The sequence below is a fragment of the Entelurus aequoreus genome, linkage group LG21 (assembly GCF_033978785.1).
Source record: "Entelurus aequoreus isolate RoL-2023_Sb linkage group LG21, RoL_Eaeq_v1.1, whole genome shotgun sequence".
Lineage (NCBI taxonomy): Eukaryota > Metazoa > Chordata > Actinopteri > Syngnathiformes > Syngnathidae > Entelurus > Entelurus aequoreus.
In genome coordinates, this window is record NC_084751.1 from 26,076,421 (window position 1) to 26,090,477 (window position 14,057).

The 14,057-nt window shown below is 37.4% G+C and overlaps 1 protein-coding gene across 8 annotated transcripts in view; it reads left to right on the plus strand.

The window, feature by feature from the left end:
- LOC133638554 (probable E3 ubiquitin-protein ligase HERC1) overlaps nucleotides 1–13,741 on the plus strand; it is a 122,101-nt gene extending 108,360 nt beyond the window's left edge. For all 8 annotated transcript variants that reach the window (XM_062031291.1, XM_062031295.1, XM_062031294.1 and 5 more), the window contains 6 exons: nucleotides 2,077–2,242; nucleotides 2,315–2,391; nucleotides 2,646–2,898; nucleotides 2,968–3,120; nucleotides 6,827–7,132; nucleotides 12,188–13,741. In XM_062031291.1, coding sequence (XP_061887275.1) covers nucleotides 2,077–2,242; nucleotides 2,315–2,391; nucleotides 2,646–2,898; nucleotides 2,968–3,120; nucleotides 6,827–7,132; nucleotides 12,188–12,373 — 1,141 coding nt within the window. In that variant the 3' untranslated portion in view covers nucleotides 12,374–13,741. The remainder of the gene's footprint in view (nucleotides 1–2,076; nucleotides 2,243–2,314; nucleotides 2,392–2,645; nucleotides 2,899–2,967; nucleotides 3,121–6,826; nucleotides 7,133–12,187) is intronic.
- Nucleotides 13,742–14,057: the final 316 nt, after the last annotated feature.

Below are 14,057 nucleotides of genomic sequence, written 5' to 3' on the forward strand. Positions count from 1 at the left end.
ACAATATTAACCCAACGTTAAAACAGAACTAGCTATTTATTGATTAGATATTGCTGAATCATGTAACATTAGCTTAATGCTAAATAGCCAGGTTACTATCACATTCTGTAACAGACAAATAATTTCATGTAGGCTAACGTTACCTACCTGCTACCTCTGTCTTTTTCTCGTTTCTCCTCCTCTTCTTTTCTATTTATTCTTCCCTGGGCACCTGACAGTTTTGGCCGTTTTGACATCTTGTGTTTATTTTTTGATGTGGTGACGTCCAAAAAGAGTCATGATACGGGAAGGGAGGGGGCGCACCCACGGGGGGTGGTGGGGGGGGGGAGGGGGGGGGCGTAATTTTGTAACAAATAATATTTATATTAAATAGGCTTTACTTTGCATTTTAATTAACGTGGGATTATTTTTTGTATTTAGAAATAATAGTACCAACTTTTTTTTTTTTTTTTTTTTTTTCCTCCAACATTTGTGGCACTGGCGTGGCGCCCCCTGATGGACGGCGCCCTTAGCATTTGCCTATACGGCCTATGCCACGGGCCGGCCCTGGTCATATCCAAAGGAGTTTTTCAACCGGAAGTGTGGCGGGAAATTTAAAATTGCACTTTATAAGTTAACCCGGCCGTATTGGCATGTGTTTCAATGTTAAGATTTCATCATTGATATATAAACTATCAGACTGCGTGGTCGGTAGTAGTGGGTTTCAGTAGGCCTTTAACCTTGTTAGCAAACATAAAACACTAGTGTACAAACTTGTAATTTACATAACTGAGGCATTATTCAAATCACCCCTTTTGGTCCTCTCCTACACATTTTTTAAGTTATTTATCTCACCAATGTGTTGCTGTAACTTATTTACTTCAGATGCAGTCAGTAGTCATTTCTTCAACTTCTTCAGTTATACTCGTGGTGTTCCATTCCATTTTGGGTCCTCTCTTTTTCATAATTTGGCGCTATTCAACTGGTGGCCCGTGGGTTCAGTTGTGAAAGAAAATCAAATGTCTACTGTAGAAGACGCTGGTTCTCAGGAATATACAAAATAAGACTAATATTGAAGGGTGATGTCCAGCCCCCCTGGTCCTTAGCTTCCTGGAAATGTGGCCCCCAAAACAATTTAGTTGAATATCCCTGGTCTAGACAGGGTTCGTACGGGTGCTTAAAAACCTTGAAAATGCTTGGATTTTAATGTTGTGTTTTCAAGGTTTGAAAAATGCTTGAATTTTGGGTGAAGTGCTTGTAAATGCTTGGAAATGTTCATCATATTTCTCAGCAGTCTGATTCAATAGGCTAATTATAAAATGGAAAAAAATAAAATAAGTTTCCTTAAAAATGAAAGCTACACGCTTGCTCTGTTGGCTTTGCACAAGCCCTTACATTAGGTTGTTGTCATGCCAGAGCCGTATATACGGCTCTGTGTCGCCCCCAAGAGGACAGTGGTGCATCGGTCCATCATGCCGGGAGGTTGTCATTTTAATGAACATTGGATGGAAAATGACAAGTACAAACTTTGGATAAAACATGGACCAAATCCACGTGTAGCCAGCTGCAAAGTATGCAAAAAGGAAATCCAACATGGTTTGATGTATTTTTTGCTCCATTATTTTGGTTGTCTACTTAACTTGTGTGAATCAATCCGTGCTGTTCAATGTCATTGAGTGCTGTAAGTAAGAAAAAGAACAAGAAATTTGAAAAACAACACAAATGGAGACACGTTTGCAAACATCAATGACATTGAATAGTCTACAGAAACACTGCTTCATTTTCTATTCTCCATTCAGTTAATGATAACTGCTGGTTCAATGTTAGGCTTAGGTTTTAGCAGATTTTCCGTATTTTTCCTACAGACAGCATTTGGTGACCTCAAACAACAAGGCTATGGATTGAGTCACACTGATTTTCGCCTTTTGAAGGGTACTGGAAAAACTGGGAAATTGATCTTGAAAGTCCTTAAAAAGTGCTTGAATTTGGCCATGGAAAAGTGTATGAACCCTGTCTAGAGTCCTGTTGTAGTCCACAGTCGAATTGCCTTCATATGTCTCTGTATGGTTTGTTCATCTGTCCCTCATCAAACTGCAGGGGGCGCTCCAGCAAGCCCATCTTTGTGCAAATCGCCAAGCAAGTGGTGGGCCTGAATCCTCTGGAGCTACGACTGCCATCCAGAGCCTGGAAGGTCAAGCTGGTCGGCGAGGGAGCGGACGACGCCGGAGGGGTTTTTGACGACACCATCACCGAGATGTGCCAGGTAGGACTAACACACGTTACATAACACACCAGTCATATCCAAATATAAGAAATCTGTTATTTTTTTGGCCAGGAATTGCAGTCTGGCGTGGTGGACCTTCTGATCCGTACACCCAACAGTTTTGCAGATGTGGGCAGTCACACTGACAGGTACACAGTTTTCGTCCAAGTGCAACCCAACATTAATCAGGGTATCCACAGGGTCTTGGAAAAGTCTAAAATCCAATTCTGGGCCTTTTTCCCCACAAGTCTTTGTATTTTCCCCCGGTATGATGTGAAATGGGACTTAAATTTCATTTATTAAGGTCTTAAAAAAATGTTAAATTTGACTTGTTGAAACCTGCAGACACCCTGATTTTATCCCGTCATTCAGTTTCCAACAGCATTCTGTTGGTTCCCAACAGGTTCCTCCTGAACCCAGGCTTGCGCTCAAAAGATCACATGGTCCAGTTTCGCTTCCTGGGCATCCTGATGGCTGTGGCCATCCGCACCAAAAAACCTCTCGACTTGCATCTGGCGCCATGGGTGTGGAAGCAGCTCTGCTCCATGCCGCTGGGGGAGCCCGACATGGAGGAGGTGGACCTCCTCACCTACCGCACTTTGCAAGGGATTCTCCACTTGGAAAACAGCGGCATCACTGAGGAGAACTTCCATGTGGTGAGATGCCTGCACCTTATTTTCCTTTCGCTGTCCATTTTAATCGTACCGTGTCTCTTGCTTCTGCAGATGATACCGCTGGATTCGTTCGTGGCCCACAGTGCAGATGGGAGGCTGGTACCGGTGATTCCCGGAGGTCAAAACATTTCCCTGAACTTCTCCAATCGGACAGAATATGTGGAGAGAGCTCTGGAGTACAGACTGCATGAAATGGACTCTCAGGTATGAAGGAATGAATGTAATTGTACTCGTATTTTGCTTAACTGGCGTAACGGATGCCAGATAAGATGGCCGGACGGTAGTACATAGGGCTGAGCGATTATATGATTGTGATTAATTTGAGTTTGACAACGGTGATCAGCTGTAAGCATACAGTACAGGCCAAAAGTTTGGACACACCTGCTCCTCATTCAATACATTTTCTTTATTTTCATGACTATTTACATTGTAGATTGTCAATGAAGGCATCAAAACTATGAATGAACACATGTGGAGTTATGTACTTAACAAAAAAAGGTGAAATAACTGAAAACATGTTTTATATTGTAGTTTCTTCAAAATAGCCACCCTTTGCTCTGATTACTGTTTTGCACACTCTTAGCATTCTCTCGATGAGCTTCAAGAGGTAGTCACCTAAAATAGTTTTCACTTCACAAGTGTCAGAGTTTTGATGTCTTCAGTGACAATATACAATGTAAATAATCATGAAAATAAAGAAAACGCATTGAAATGAGAAGGTGTGTCCAAACTTTAGGCCTGTACTGTATATTACCTCGATCAAACATGGCGGAAATGTCTGTTCGAAGATACCGCAGTTGTAAACTGTAATGCTGCGTTCCATTCACCTCGGAAGTTGAAACTTAAAGTACCAATGATTGTCACACACACACACACACACACACACACTCACACACTAGGTGTGGTGAAATTATTCTCTGCATTTGACGCATCCCGTTGTTCACCCCCTGGGAGGTGAGGAGAGTAGTGAGCAGCAGCGGTGGCCGCGCACGGGAATCATTTTTTGGTGATTTAACTCCCAATTCCAACCCTTGATGCTGAGTGCCAAGCAGGGAGGTAATGGGTCCCATTTTTATAGTCTCTTGTATGACTCGGCCGGGGTTTGAACTCACAACCTACCGATCTCAGGGCGGACACTCTAACCACTAGGCCACTGAGTAGGTTAGCAGGAGCTCGGAATGACGTCACAGCCAATTTGTGAGCGTTCCAGTTACGAGGTCGGAAATCAACATGGCCACATCCCCAAAACAATTTTTGCGCTTGCCTTGTCTAAATATAAACAACTTATGGTAAAATATGCACTCTTTCTGCAACCTTTAAACCTGGTGGATGAAGAGGAAACACAGAGGCTATTGCTAGCAATGTACAACATTAGTTAAATGTAGTTTAACATTACCATATATACATGTACAACAATATATTGTATACAACTGATTTACTGTGACAAAAACTCATCAGAAGTGCTAATAACGGATATTATAGAAGTGCATATCATTGTTTACATCAGGGATGTCAAACATGCGAGCCGGATCAGGCCCGTGAACAGGTTCAATCCGGCCCGCGAGATGAGTTTGTTAAGTGTAAAATTGAGCTGCATTTTTAAATTAAAGTAACTGCTGTTCTAAAAGTGTCCATTGGATGTCACAACAGCAATTCTGTTATGCAAGCAAATAGTTTATACCAGGTGAGCAAGTATACCAAGCAAGAGGTACAGTACACGGTAAAGCGGGGCTGCGACTCCTCCCCCTCGACCCAATGTAAAACAAACAGGAGTAAAATAAGCAATTGGTAACTCCACTTAAAATGCTGCATGAGACACTGACTGCACATTGATATAGTTCTGTGAAAATGATTGTATTCTGTGCAAATTGAAAGAAAGTCAACAATGGAAATGACAAATGAGGTAGTTGATACATAGAAGCATTTTTATTTATGCTTCATTTTGTTTTTTGTTGAATGGGCTGTGACTTAAAGTTGAATTACTTTGTAGATACCCTGAGATGAAGTCTAAATTCATTGTGGTGTTTTTGAAACTGCACCGATTTTTTTCCTCAGAATTTTCAACTAACTTGAAGTGTTTTGTCAAGAGGATTATTTGTGATGTGTACATTTTCAGAATGTCATTGTTCTGTTTTGGGCCGGAGTAAAAGCAACCTGAAGTTGTCGTAGTTGTATTTTTAAGTTATTATGCCATGATTTTACCCGTCCGGCCCACGTGGGAATAGATTTTGCTCCATGCGGCCCCTGAGCTACACTGCAAAAACTGAAATCTAAGTAAGATTAAATATCTCAAATAAGGGTGATATTTGCTTATTTTCTGTCTAATAAGATAATTCTTCTCACTAAGCAGATTTTATGTTAGTGTTTTACTTGTTTTAAGGGTTTTGGTCCTGAATTATCTCAGTAAGATATTACAGCTTGTAGCTGAGATTTGATTACCTATATTGAGTAAAACATGCTTGAAACCAGAATATCAACTGTTGCAAAGCTGTGTCATCAACACTCACAAGTATAAAACTACGTATTTAAAGTAATCATTTCTTATTTCAAGCATGAAAAAAAAAATCATGACTTTGACACAATTTTTTCTCATAATTAAGACGGATGGACTTTGCTGTTTTATTTTCAATGAAACAATAAAAAATACGTACTCATATAGTAGTACAGTTGGCACAGTACAGTAAACTGACGGTTAATATTTAAACATTTAACATGTGACATTTTTAACAATTTTGAACAGAAATAGTTCATGCACATTCAGATGAATTCTTCAAAATTACAATTAAAACATTTTTGGCCGGGGGACGGGCTGTATATATGCGCACTAATTGACTGAAAAAGCACGCACTTGGCACGATGATGTCATGTTATCGATGGAAAAATGCATTTTTAGATTATATGATTTGCCTGAGCGGCTAGAAGACCCCGAGAGTAACAAGCCTTGTTGCTTTTCCATTAAGAACATACATTCGTTTTTATTATAAGTTTTCTGGTTTCAAGAAATGTAATGCCAAGCGCATATCATTATGTCAAGATATTGGCACTAGCATTTACTTAATTTAAGAACATTTTTCAACATATTGAGCAAAAAGGTCTCTTTTTTTTTTCTACCAAGAAAAGAGCACTTGTTATTAGTGAGAATATACTTATTTTAAGGTATTTTTGGGTTCATTGAAGTTAGCTAATTTTACTTGTTTTGGAACGTCTTGACAAGCCAAATTTTCTTGTTCTACTGGCAGATAATTTTGCTTAGTTCAAATAAAATACCCCTAATTTTTGAATTTTTTTTTCTTTTCTTGTTTTTGAACACTGACTTTTTGCAGTGTAAAATGGGTTTGACACCCTTGCTTTACATTCAGAGCAGCCATCTTCGAAACAAACGCAGAATGCTCCAACTTTCCGAGTCAGAAAATCCGACCTCGAGGGCATTCCAGGTTAAATTTCGACTGGGAACCCGGAAATTCGGACTTCCCAGTACAACTGGAAGTGGTATAATCCTGCATGGAACAATTCACTTTTATTGACTGTGATCCTTTGTGTGTCTGTGAATGTGTGCATGTGTTTGTGTAATTGCGCACCTTAGAGAGAACATTGATCATGTCCTCCCACAACATTGACATTTACTGTCTATCGCAACATTTTGGGTCTCGACACTCAGATTGGGAGAGTCTAAGGAAAGTGCAATTTCTTCTTATCGAAACTTTGTAAAATGTTTAATTAAAAAAGAGTAACTCAAGAAGTGCAACCCAAAATATCAACAACAATGTAATGTATGTGGTACTTTTTTAAAGAGCATATTGGTTCCAGTGTAAGACATCATCCTGTATTCACAGTCTGTTGTCATGTCCACCTGCCCTCCTTTTGTTGTCCCTCGTCACCAATACTAAAGCTGACGTCGTCTCTTGTCCAGGTGTCGGCCGTTAGAGAGGGTATGTCCACCATCGTCCCCGTGCCCCTCCTCTCCCTGCTGACGGCCCAGCAGCTGGAGCAGCTGGTGTGCGGCCTGCCCGAGGTCTCGGTGGAGACGCTGAAGAAGCTTGTGCGGTACCGCGACATGGCAGAGAGCCACCAGCTGGTCGGCTGGTTCTGGCAGAGCTTGGAGGAGTTCACCAACGAAGAGCGGGTGCTCTTCCTGCGCTTCGTCTCTGGCAGGTCCAGGCTGCCGTCCAACCCGGCAGACATGACGCAGAAGTTTCAGATCATCAAGGTGGACCGGGTGAGTCAAGGCTGTAATATGAAACCGGCTACTAAATAATACATAATGAAATGCATTTAAAATATGTAATATGTATGATAACTCTACAAATATAACATGAATTAGAAAATATATGATATATAACACATATGCATGTATATGCTGTATGTGTGTTTGTATATTTTCAGTACATATGTACGTATATACTACATGTATATAAACGTATATTTGTGTAATATAAGATAAGAATGATAAAGCTAAAACTAAAATGGTGTCTAAGCAAAATATTTAATTTGTATGATACATCCAAAAGTAAATGATATCTAATCATTATTGTTTTAAAATAATAATGCTCATATTTGTATTAACTATTACAAATATCTGCTGTTAAAAAATAAATGTATGAATACAGTAAAACAAACACCTTCGGAATTTTTTATATTTTTGTATTCAATATCAAATAAAGTTTCAATCAATCAAAGTTGACTTATATAGATAGCCCTTAATCACAAATGTCTCAAAGGGCTGCACAAACCACGACGACATCCTCGGCTCAGATCCCACTAATAATTCTCACATTTAATATATATTACACAAAATGAAAGTTAGACAAAACATGAAACATGATTTTTTTTAAATAGAGTAATGTAAAAAATAAATTAGTATACAAAAATCTAAATTATGTATAATTATTATTGTTTAAAAATAAGAACTATCATATTTTACTAACTATTACAAATGTGTGCTGTCAAAATACAAATCTATAAATAATATAGTAAAAACATATTTAATTCTACATTTTTGCATTTTCATATTCAATACAAAAAAATATTAGACAACATAATAAAAAAATTATATATTATAGTACATCTAAAAAAACACAATTAGTTTAATGAGTTTAAAAAATACATTCTGTCCGTAATTATTGTTTAAAAAAAAAAAATCATAATTGTATTAACTATTACAAAAATATATACTGTACATCAGGGGTCACCAACCTTTTTGAAACCAAGGGCTACTTCTTGGTTACTGATTAATGCGAAGGGCTACCAGTTAGATACACACTTAAATAAATTGCCAGAAGTAGCCAATTTGCTCAATTTACCTTTAACTCTGTTATTATTAATAATTAATGATATTTATCTTTGTGGAAACACTGATCATCTTAATGATTTCTCACAATAAATATATATAGAAACAGATAAATATCAATATGCAACACTTTATTTTTATATTTTCTCTAAGTGCACATTTTTCAAATTGAACATTTTCAAATGATCACTTCTAAGACAGTCTTGTGAAATCACAATATCCCATTTTAACTAGCTAGCCACTAACATTTTTTAACAAATCATGAATTACTTTGCACCATGTTTGTACAAATAATAACTCATGTAAAATACAAAAGTAAACTCTCAAATTTTTAAATCATGTCACACTTTGAACTGGACACCAAATCTGTTATCTGTTTCTTTGTCAGTTAGTGGGAAGCCTGGCATTGCATGCTGTTAACTAGTGTGTTGTACTCTGGTGTGTAACTTGACACTGCAACTCTGAGTGAGTCTTGCAGATGTGCATCAGTGAGGCGTGTTCTGTGTTTGTTCTTCATGAAGTTCATGTCAGAAAAGGCTGATTCACAAAGATAAGATTTTTCCTCATTGTTTGCGGAACCTTCTTAATCTTTTGGACATATTTTCACAGCACTCTGGCCTTAAGCTTAATTATGATAAATGTAAAATGTTAAGGATCGGAAATCTAAAGGGAACGTCCTTTCGAATGGAATGCAAAGTGCCTGTTTTGTGGACAGATGGACCAGTTAACATACTTGGTGTTGTTGTCCCAGAAAATCTGGAAGATCTAGGCTCAGTAAATTATGATAATCGACTAAGAAAGCTGGACAAAATTATGCAATTATGGAAAGGGAAATCCCTAACCTTGTATGGTAAAATGTCTATTGCCAACTCGTTAATTATTCCTCAATTTATTTATTTGTTTTTGTCATTACCAGCTCCATCACAAAACTTTTTTAAGATTTATGAGCGGAGGGTCTTCGATTTTGTCTGGAACGGCAAACCAGAAAAGATTAAAAGAAAGGTTTTGTACAAAGAGTATGAATATGGGGGCCTGAAACTTCTCAACCTTGAAGCTATGTGTCTGTCTTTAAAAGCATCAATTGTTCCAAAGATGTATTTAAACATTGAGTGGTACACAAATGTCCTGTTGGACAAAAAACATGTACTGTATCAAAAGAAATTGTATCCTTTTTTACAAGTGATCCCCTCCCAGAGAGTCTGCTGGGAAACATGGCGGGGTTCATAAAGGAAACAATCCACTCATAGTGGTGTTTTCAATTTTATGTGCCAGAAAAAAGAGACGATATTTTGCAGCAGTTAATATGGATGAACTCTAATATTGTAATAGATGGAAAGCCTTTCTTTTGGAAAAATATGTTTGAAAGAGGAATCATTTTTGTCAATGATATTATCAATGAGAATGGTAAAATTATGAAGTATGATGAATTTAGAGCTATGTATGGTGATGCTTGCTCAAGCTTTTCATTTTATCAACTAACTGGAGTAATTGGGAAAAGATGGAAACAAATAATTAATTATGGAACTACTAAATTATTAGTTTGTAAACCTCTAATAAGAAATTGTAGTTGGCAAAAAGGAACTAAAATAAATAGAAAAATATATAATTTGTATTTAATAAAGAAATCTCTGAAGGCTGCCTCATACAACACAAATGGAAAATGTGAGGACTTTTTTGACTGCCCGTTGCCATGGGATGCCATATTCTAATCTATAAAACCACTATCGATGTGCAAAATCGTTATTTTCAAATTAAAATTATTTATAACTTCTTACCCACAGGGAAAATGTTAAAATTATGGAATATGACAGAGTCAGATGATTGCCGATTTTGTTGTCAGGAGCCTGAATCCACCCTGCATTTGTTTTGGTATTGTCATATTGTGTCTTTGTTTTGGGTGGAAGTTGAAAAAATGTGTTTAAGGATTGGTTTGTTTATGAAGCTTAATGTGGTTTCTGTTATTTTAGGAGAGTTCATTGACAATCATGATTTAGTCAATTTAATTATAGTACTCGGTAAAATGTTTATTTTTAAGGCCAAAAACAGATATTCACTTAGTATTACTTTCTTTAAAACATTTATTCAGTATTTTCTAACTTTAGAAAGTTACATGGTTGAAAACGATAATGATGCCAAAAAACATTAAAAAAAAGATGAGAAGTCCTCAAAGGCTTATTTTGAAAGTATAATTATGTTTATAGATTATATGATATCTGTTGTTGTGTTCCCTAATTTGAGTGACCTGGACATAATCTGGACTGTACATAAATGCTTATTTTGAAAATGTAATTTTGTTTATAAATTATATGCAATCTGTTGTGTTCCCTAATTTTTTTCTGTGTACATGAATGAAGGTGTGTGTTGCTGTGTCCGACTTGGACATTATCTGGACTGGGCCTAGTTTAAAAAAAAACTTTAAACAAAGCTAATTTCATTGACAACCTGGTCTGTTGAAGATAAGGCCCTTTTTTAAAAAATAAAATAAAATAAGATAAATAAATAAAAAACATTTTCTTGGATAAAAAAGAAAGTAAAACAATATAAAAATAATTACATAAAAAAATAGTAATTAATGAAAATGTTAGTGGACCAGCAGCCTATACAATCATGTGTACTTCAGGGACTGTGTCCCTTGCAGATGTGTTGTCTATGTTGTGGGAACCAGAATATTGGTAGCAGAAAGAAATAACCCCTTTTGTGTGAGTGGGTGTGGATGAGTGTGCATGGGGGAGGTTGTTTGGGTTGATGGACTGATTGAAAGTATCTTGTGTTTTTTTCTATGTAGATTTAATTTAAAAGAAAAAAAAAAAAAAAAAAATTTTTTTTATTTTTTTTATTTTTTTATTTTATTTTTAGAACAGGCCCGCGGGCGACTCATCTGGTCCTTACGGGCGACCTGGTGCCCGCGGGCACCGCGTTGGTGACCCCTGCTGTACATATTACAGTAAAAAAAATAATTCTACATTTCTATGTTTGTGTATATCTTTCTCAAATTCAGTAATATTAATAATAAAATAATGTGCATACACATTGCATTAACAATTCTATGCAAGATAAAATAATTACGGGAATGTTAAGATTAATAAAAAAAATGGTATTGTAAATTGAAAAATGAATAAAAATGATGAAATGTGTTACTCTCGGTATAACAATTATAATGTATCGACTACAAAAAATAAATAAATACTAATAATAATAATTAATTGCTATTAAAAAGAAAAACATTTTATTTATAAAAAAAAAATTTAAACTTGGGACTTCCCGCTGGCCGGATTTTGGACGCTGGTGGGCTGTATACGGCCCGCGGGTTGTAGTTTGACTACTGATTTACACCTTCTAAAAAAATTAAATTAAATGAATGAATATGTATCTGAATTTGTATTGTTTGTATAATTATTACATTATGAATAATTTTATGATGATCTTAAATACATATTGTATGTATAGGAAAATAATATATACCAGTGGTCCCCAACCACCGGTCCGCGGACCGGTGGTTGGGGACCACCGGTCCGGGCCGCACAAGAAATTTAAAAAAAAAATAATAATAATTGTTTATTTTTTATTAAATCAACATAAAAAACACAATATATACATTATATATCAATATAGATCAATACAGTCTGCAGGGATACAGTCCGTAAGCACACATGATTGTATTTCTTTATGAAAAAAAAAATATATATATTTTTTTATTTCACCTCCCCCCCCAGTCCGTGGGACTAATTTTCAAGCGTTGACCGGTCCGCAGCTACAAAAAGGTTGGGCACCACTGATATATACAGTATGTTCCATCACCGGTACATGTCCATCCATCCATGTTCTACCGTGGGGCTGGAGCCTATCCCAGCTGCACTCGGGCAGAAGGCAGGATACAGCCTAGACACGTTGCAACCTCAATGCAGGGTCAAAACAGACAGACAAACAACATTATATTGATATTGTTGTGATAATGTAAACATTTTTCTTATTCATGTCCCCCAGCCTGTCAATGGGCTCCCGACGGCTCAGACCTGCTTTTTCCTGCTCCGTCTTCCACCGTATTCCAGCCAAGCCGTCCTGGCCGAGCGCCTGCGTTACTCCATCCACAACTGCCCCTCCATCGACATGGACAACTACATGCTGACACACAACACTGACCCCATAGAGAGCTCTGACACGGAGGAGTGACTCAGCCAGTATGCACTGATTTTTAATTGCCATATTTTTTGTTGATGTTGGATGAGTGTGAAATTTGTGCAAGGTGTTGTGTTGAATAATGCAGTGCTTCATGTGAAAAGGTACTGAGACATAAATTATTTCTTATCATATCCAGTAAACCACTGAATCAATGTGCCTGTTTGTTTGTAGATAATGTAATAACCTGTCCAACATAGGCAGGAATACTGTAAAATAAAGTGTTTACTGGTAAACACTCATTCATTCATTTAAGGTCAACAAACAATCAACATAACATTCAAATAAATCATCAATGAAAAGGAGCAGAAAGAAGTAAAAACGTCTGCCCTGTATTCACACCGTTACATTTGTTGTTCAACTCAAGAGATCATTTAGGCAATTGTTCTCTATTCATAACATACATTAGTTTTTCTTGCATTAAAATTGCAAAACGGGTTTCACAATTAGAAAATTAAATGGGGCCAACATGATAAAACACTCAATTTAAGACTTTGATTTAGTGAGTTGTCGTTATTGAAATCATTTTTGGATAGCATAAAATGCATCAATGTGTGATGAAAACAAATGCTTATACATACAATCCCTGCAACAAATACTTTGTTGTTTTTAGGTAACTTTTATCCGGATAAGGAACCCATTTAGATCAAGCTCTCCTCACAGAAAAGTAGTAAGTTAAGACATGTATTTTAAGATGCATAAAGGGAACCTAAAACAATTAAGATTTACACCAGGGGTCCCCAAACCTTTTGACTAGGATAGGATAGGTCTTTATTGTCATTGCACAAGTACAACAGAACTTTGTTTTCAGCCCAAACCCGTTCAAGATGAGACAAACAAACAGTGTACAGGGTTACAGAACAGGAACGCTGATGGGTCGCCACAAGGCGCCCCGTAAAAGATAGGAAAAAGGTAAACGCTGGGGAAGGATGAGTAAAAAAATAAAATCTAGACTGGGCTCTTAAGGGGGCACAGTCTGGAGTGGTAAAAAAAAAAAAACTCCATAACAAAGCTCATACATATTACAACGTACATCTCGAGATATCTAGCAACAGAGGGGAGGGAGTGGGGGGCCATGGTGGCAGGCCGCAGCTCTCAGGCGCTGCCCATCCTTTCATCACCCCTATGTGATTTGCATCGAGGGTGTTGGGGTATGGGTGTGTGCCAAATATTTTTTTGTGGATGCATGTGTGTGTGTGTAAGCCTGCAGTGTGTCTCTGTTCCGCGGCCTTGATGTTGTGCAGCCGCTAGTCAGTCCAAAGTCAACAACAACAACAACAGGTGTGTGTCCATGAGAGACAAGAAGGGAGTTTGTTGTGTCTTCACTGCACTGTCCTTCGGGAGAGTCTCGAATCCAGGGAAACAATCCAAGTTAGAATGTTTTGTATTCGAGTGAAAATAAAATTTGCTTTTCACTCTAAATTGTCTATGACTGGTCCTCAAAAACCTGCGGGGCAGACAGTCCGATGTGATCCAAATCCCAAAGTGTCCACAGTTCTTCCCGCATCCTCCAATCATTTGTGGCAGCTTTGGGGTACTTTGAAGACTGCCAGCAACTTCCAATTTGTCGACAAACCAGTGCAACGCTTACTCCAATCAGCAGATGTCCTGTTTTCATAATTCCGAATAGGTGGATATCTTCACGTCCTCCACTGAAAAAGGGTCGCCAGGCACGCGG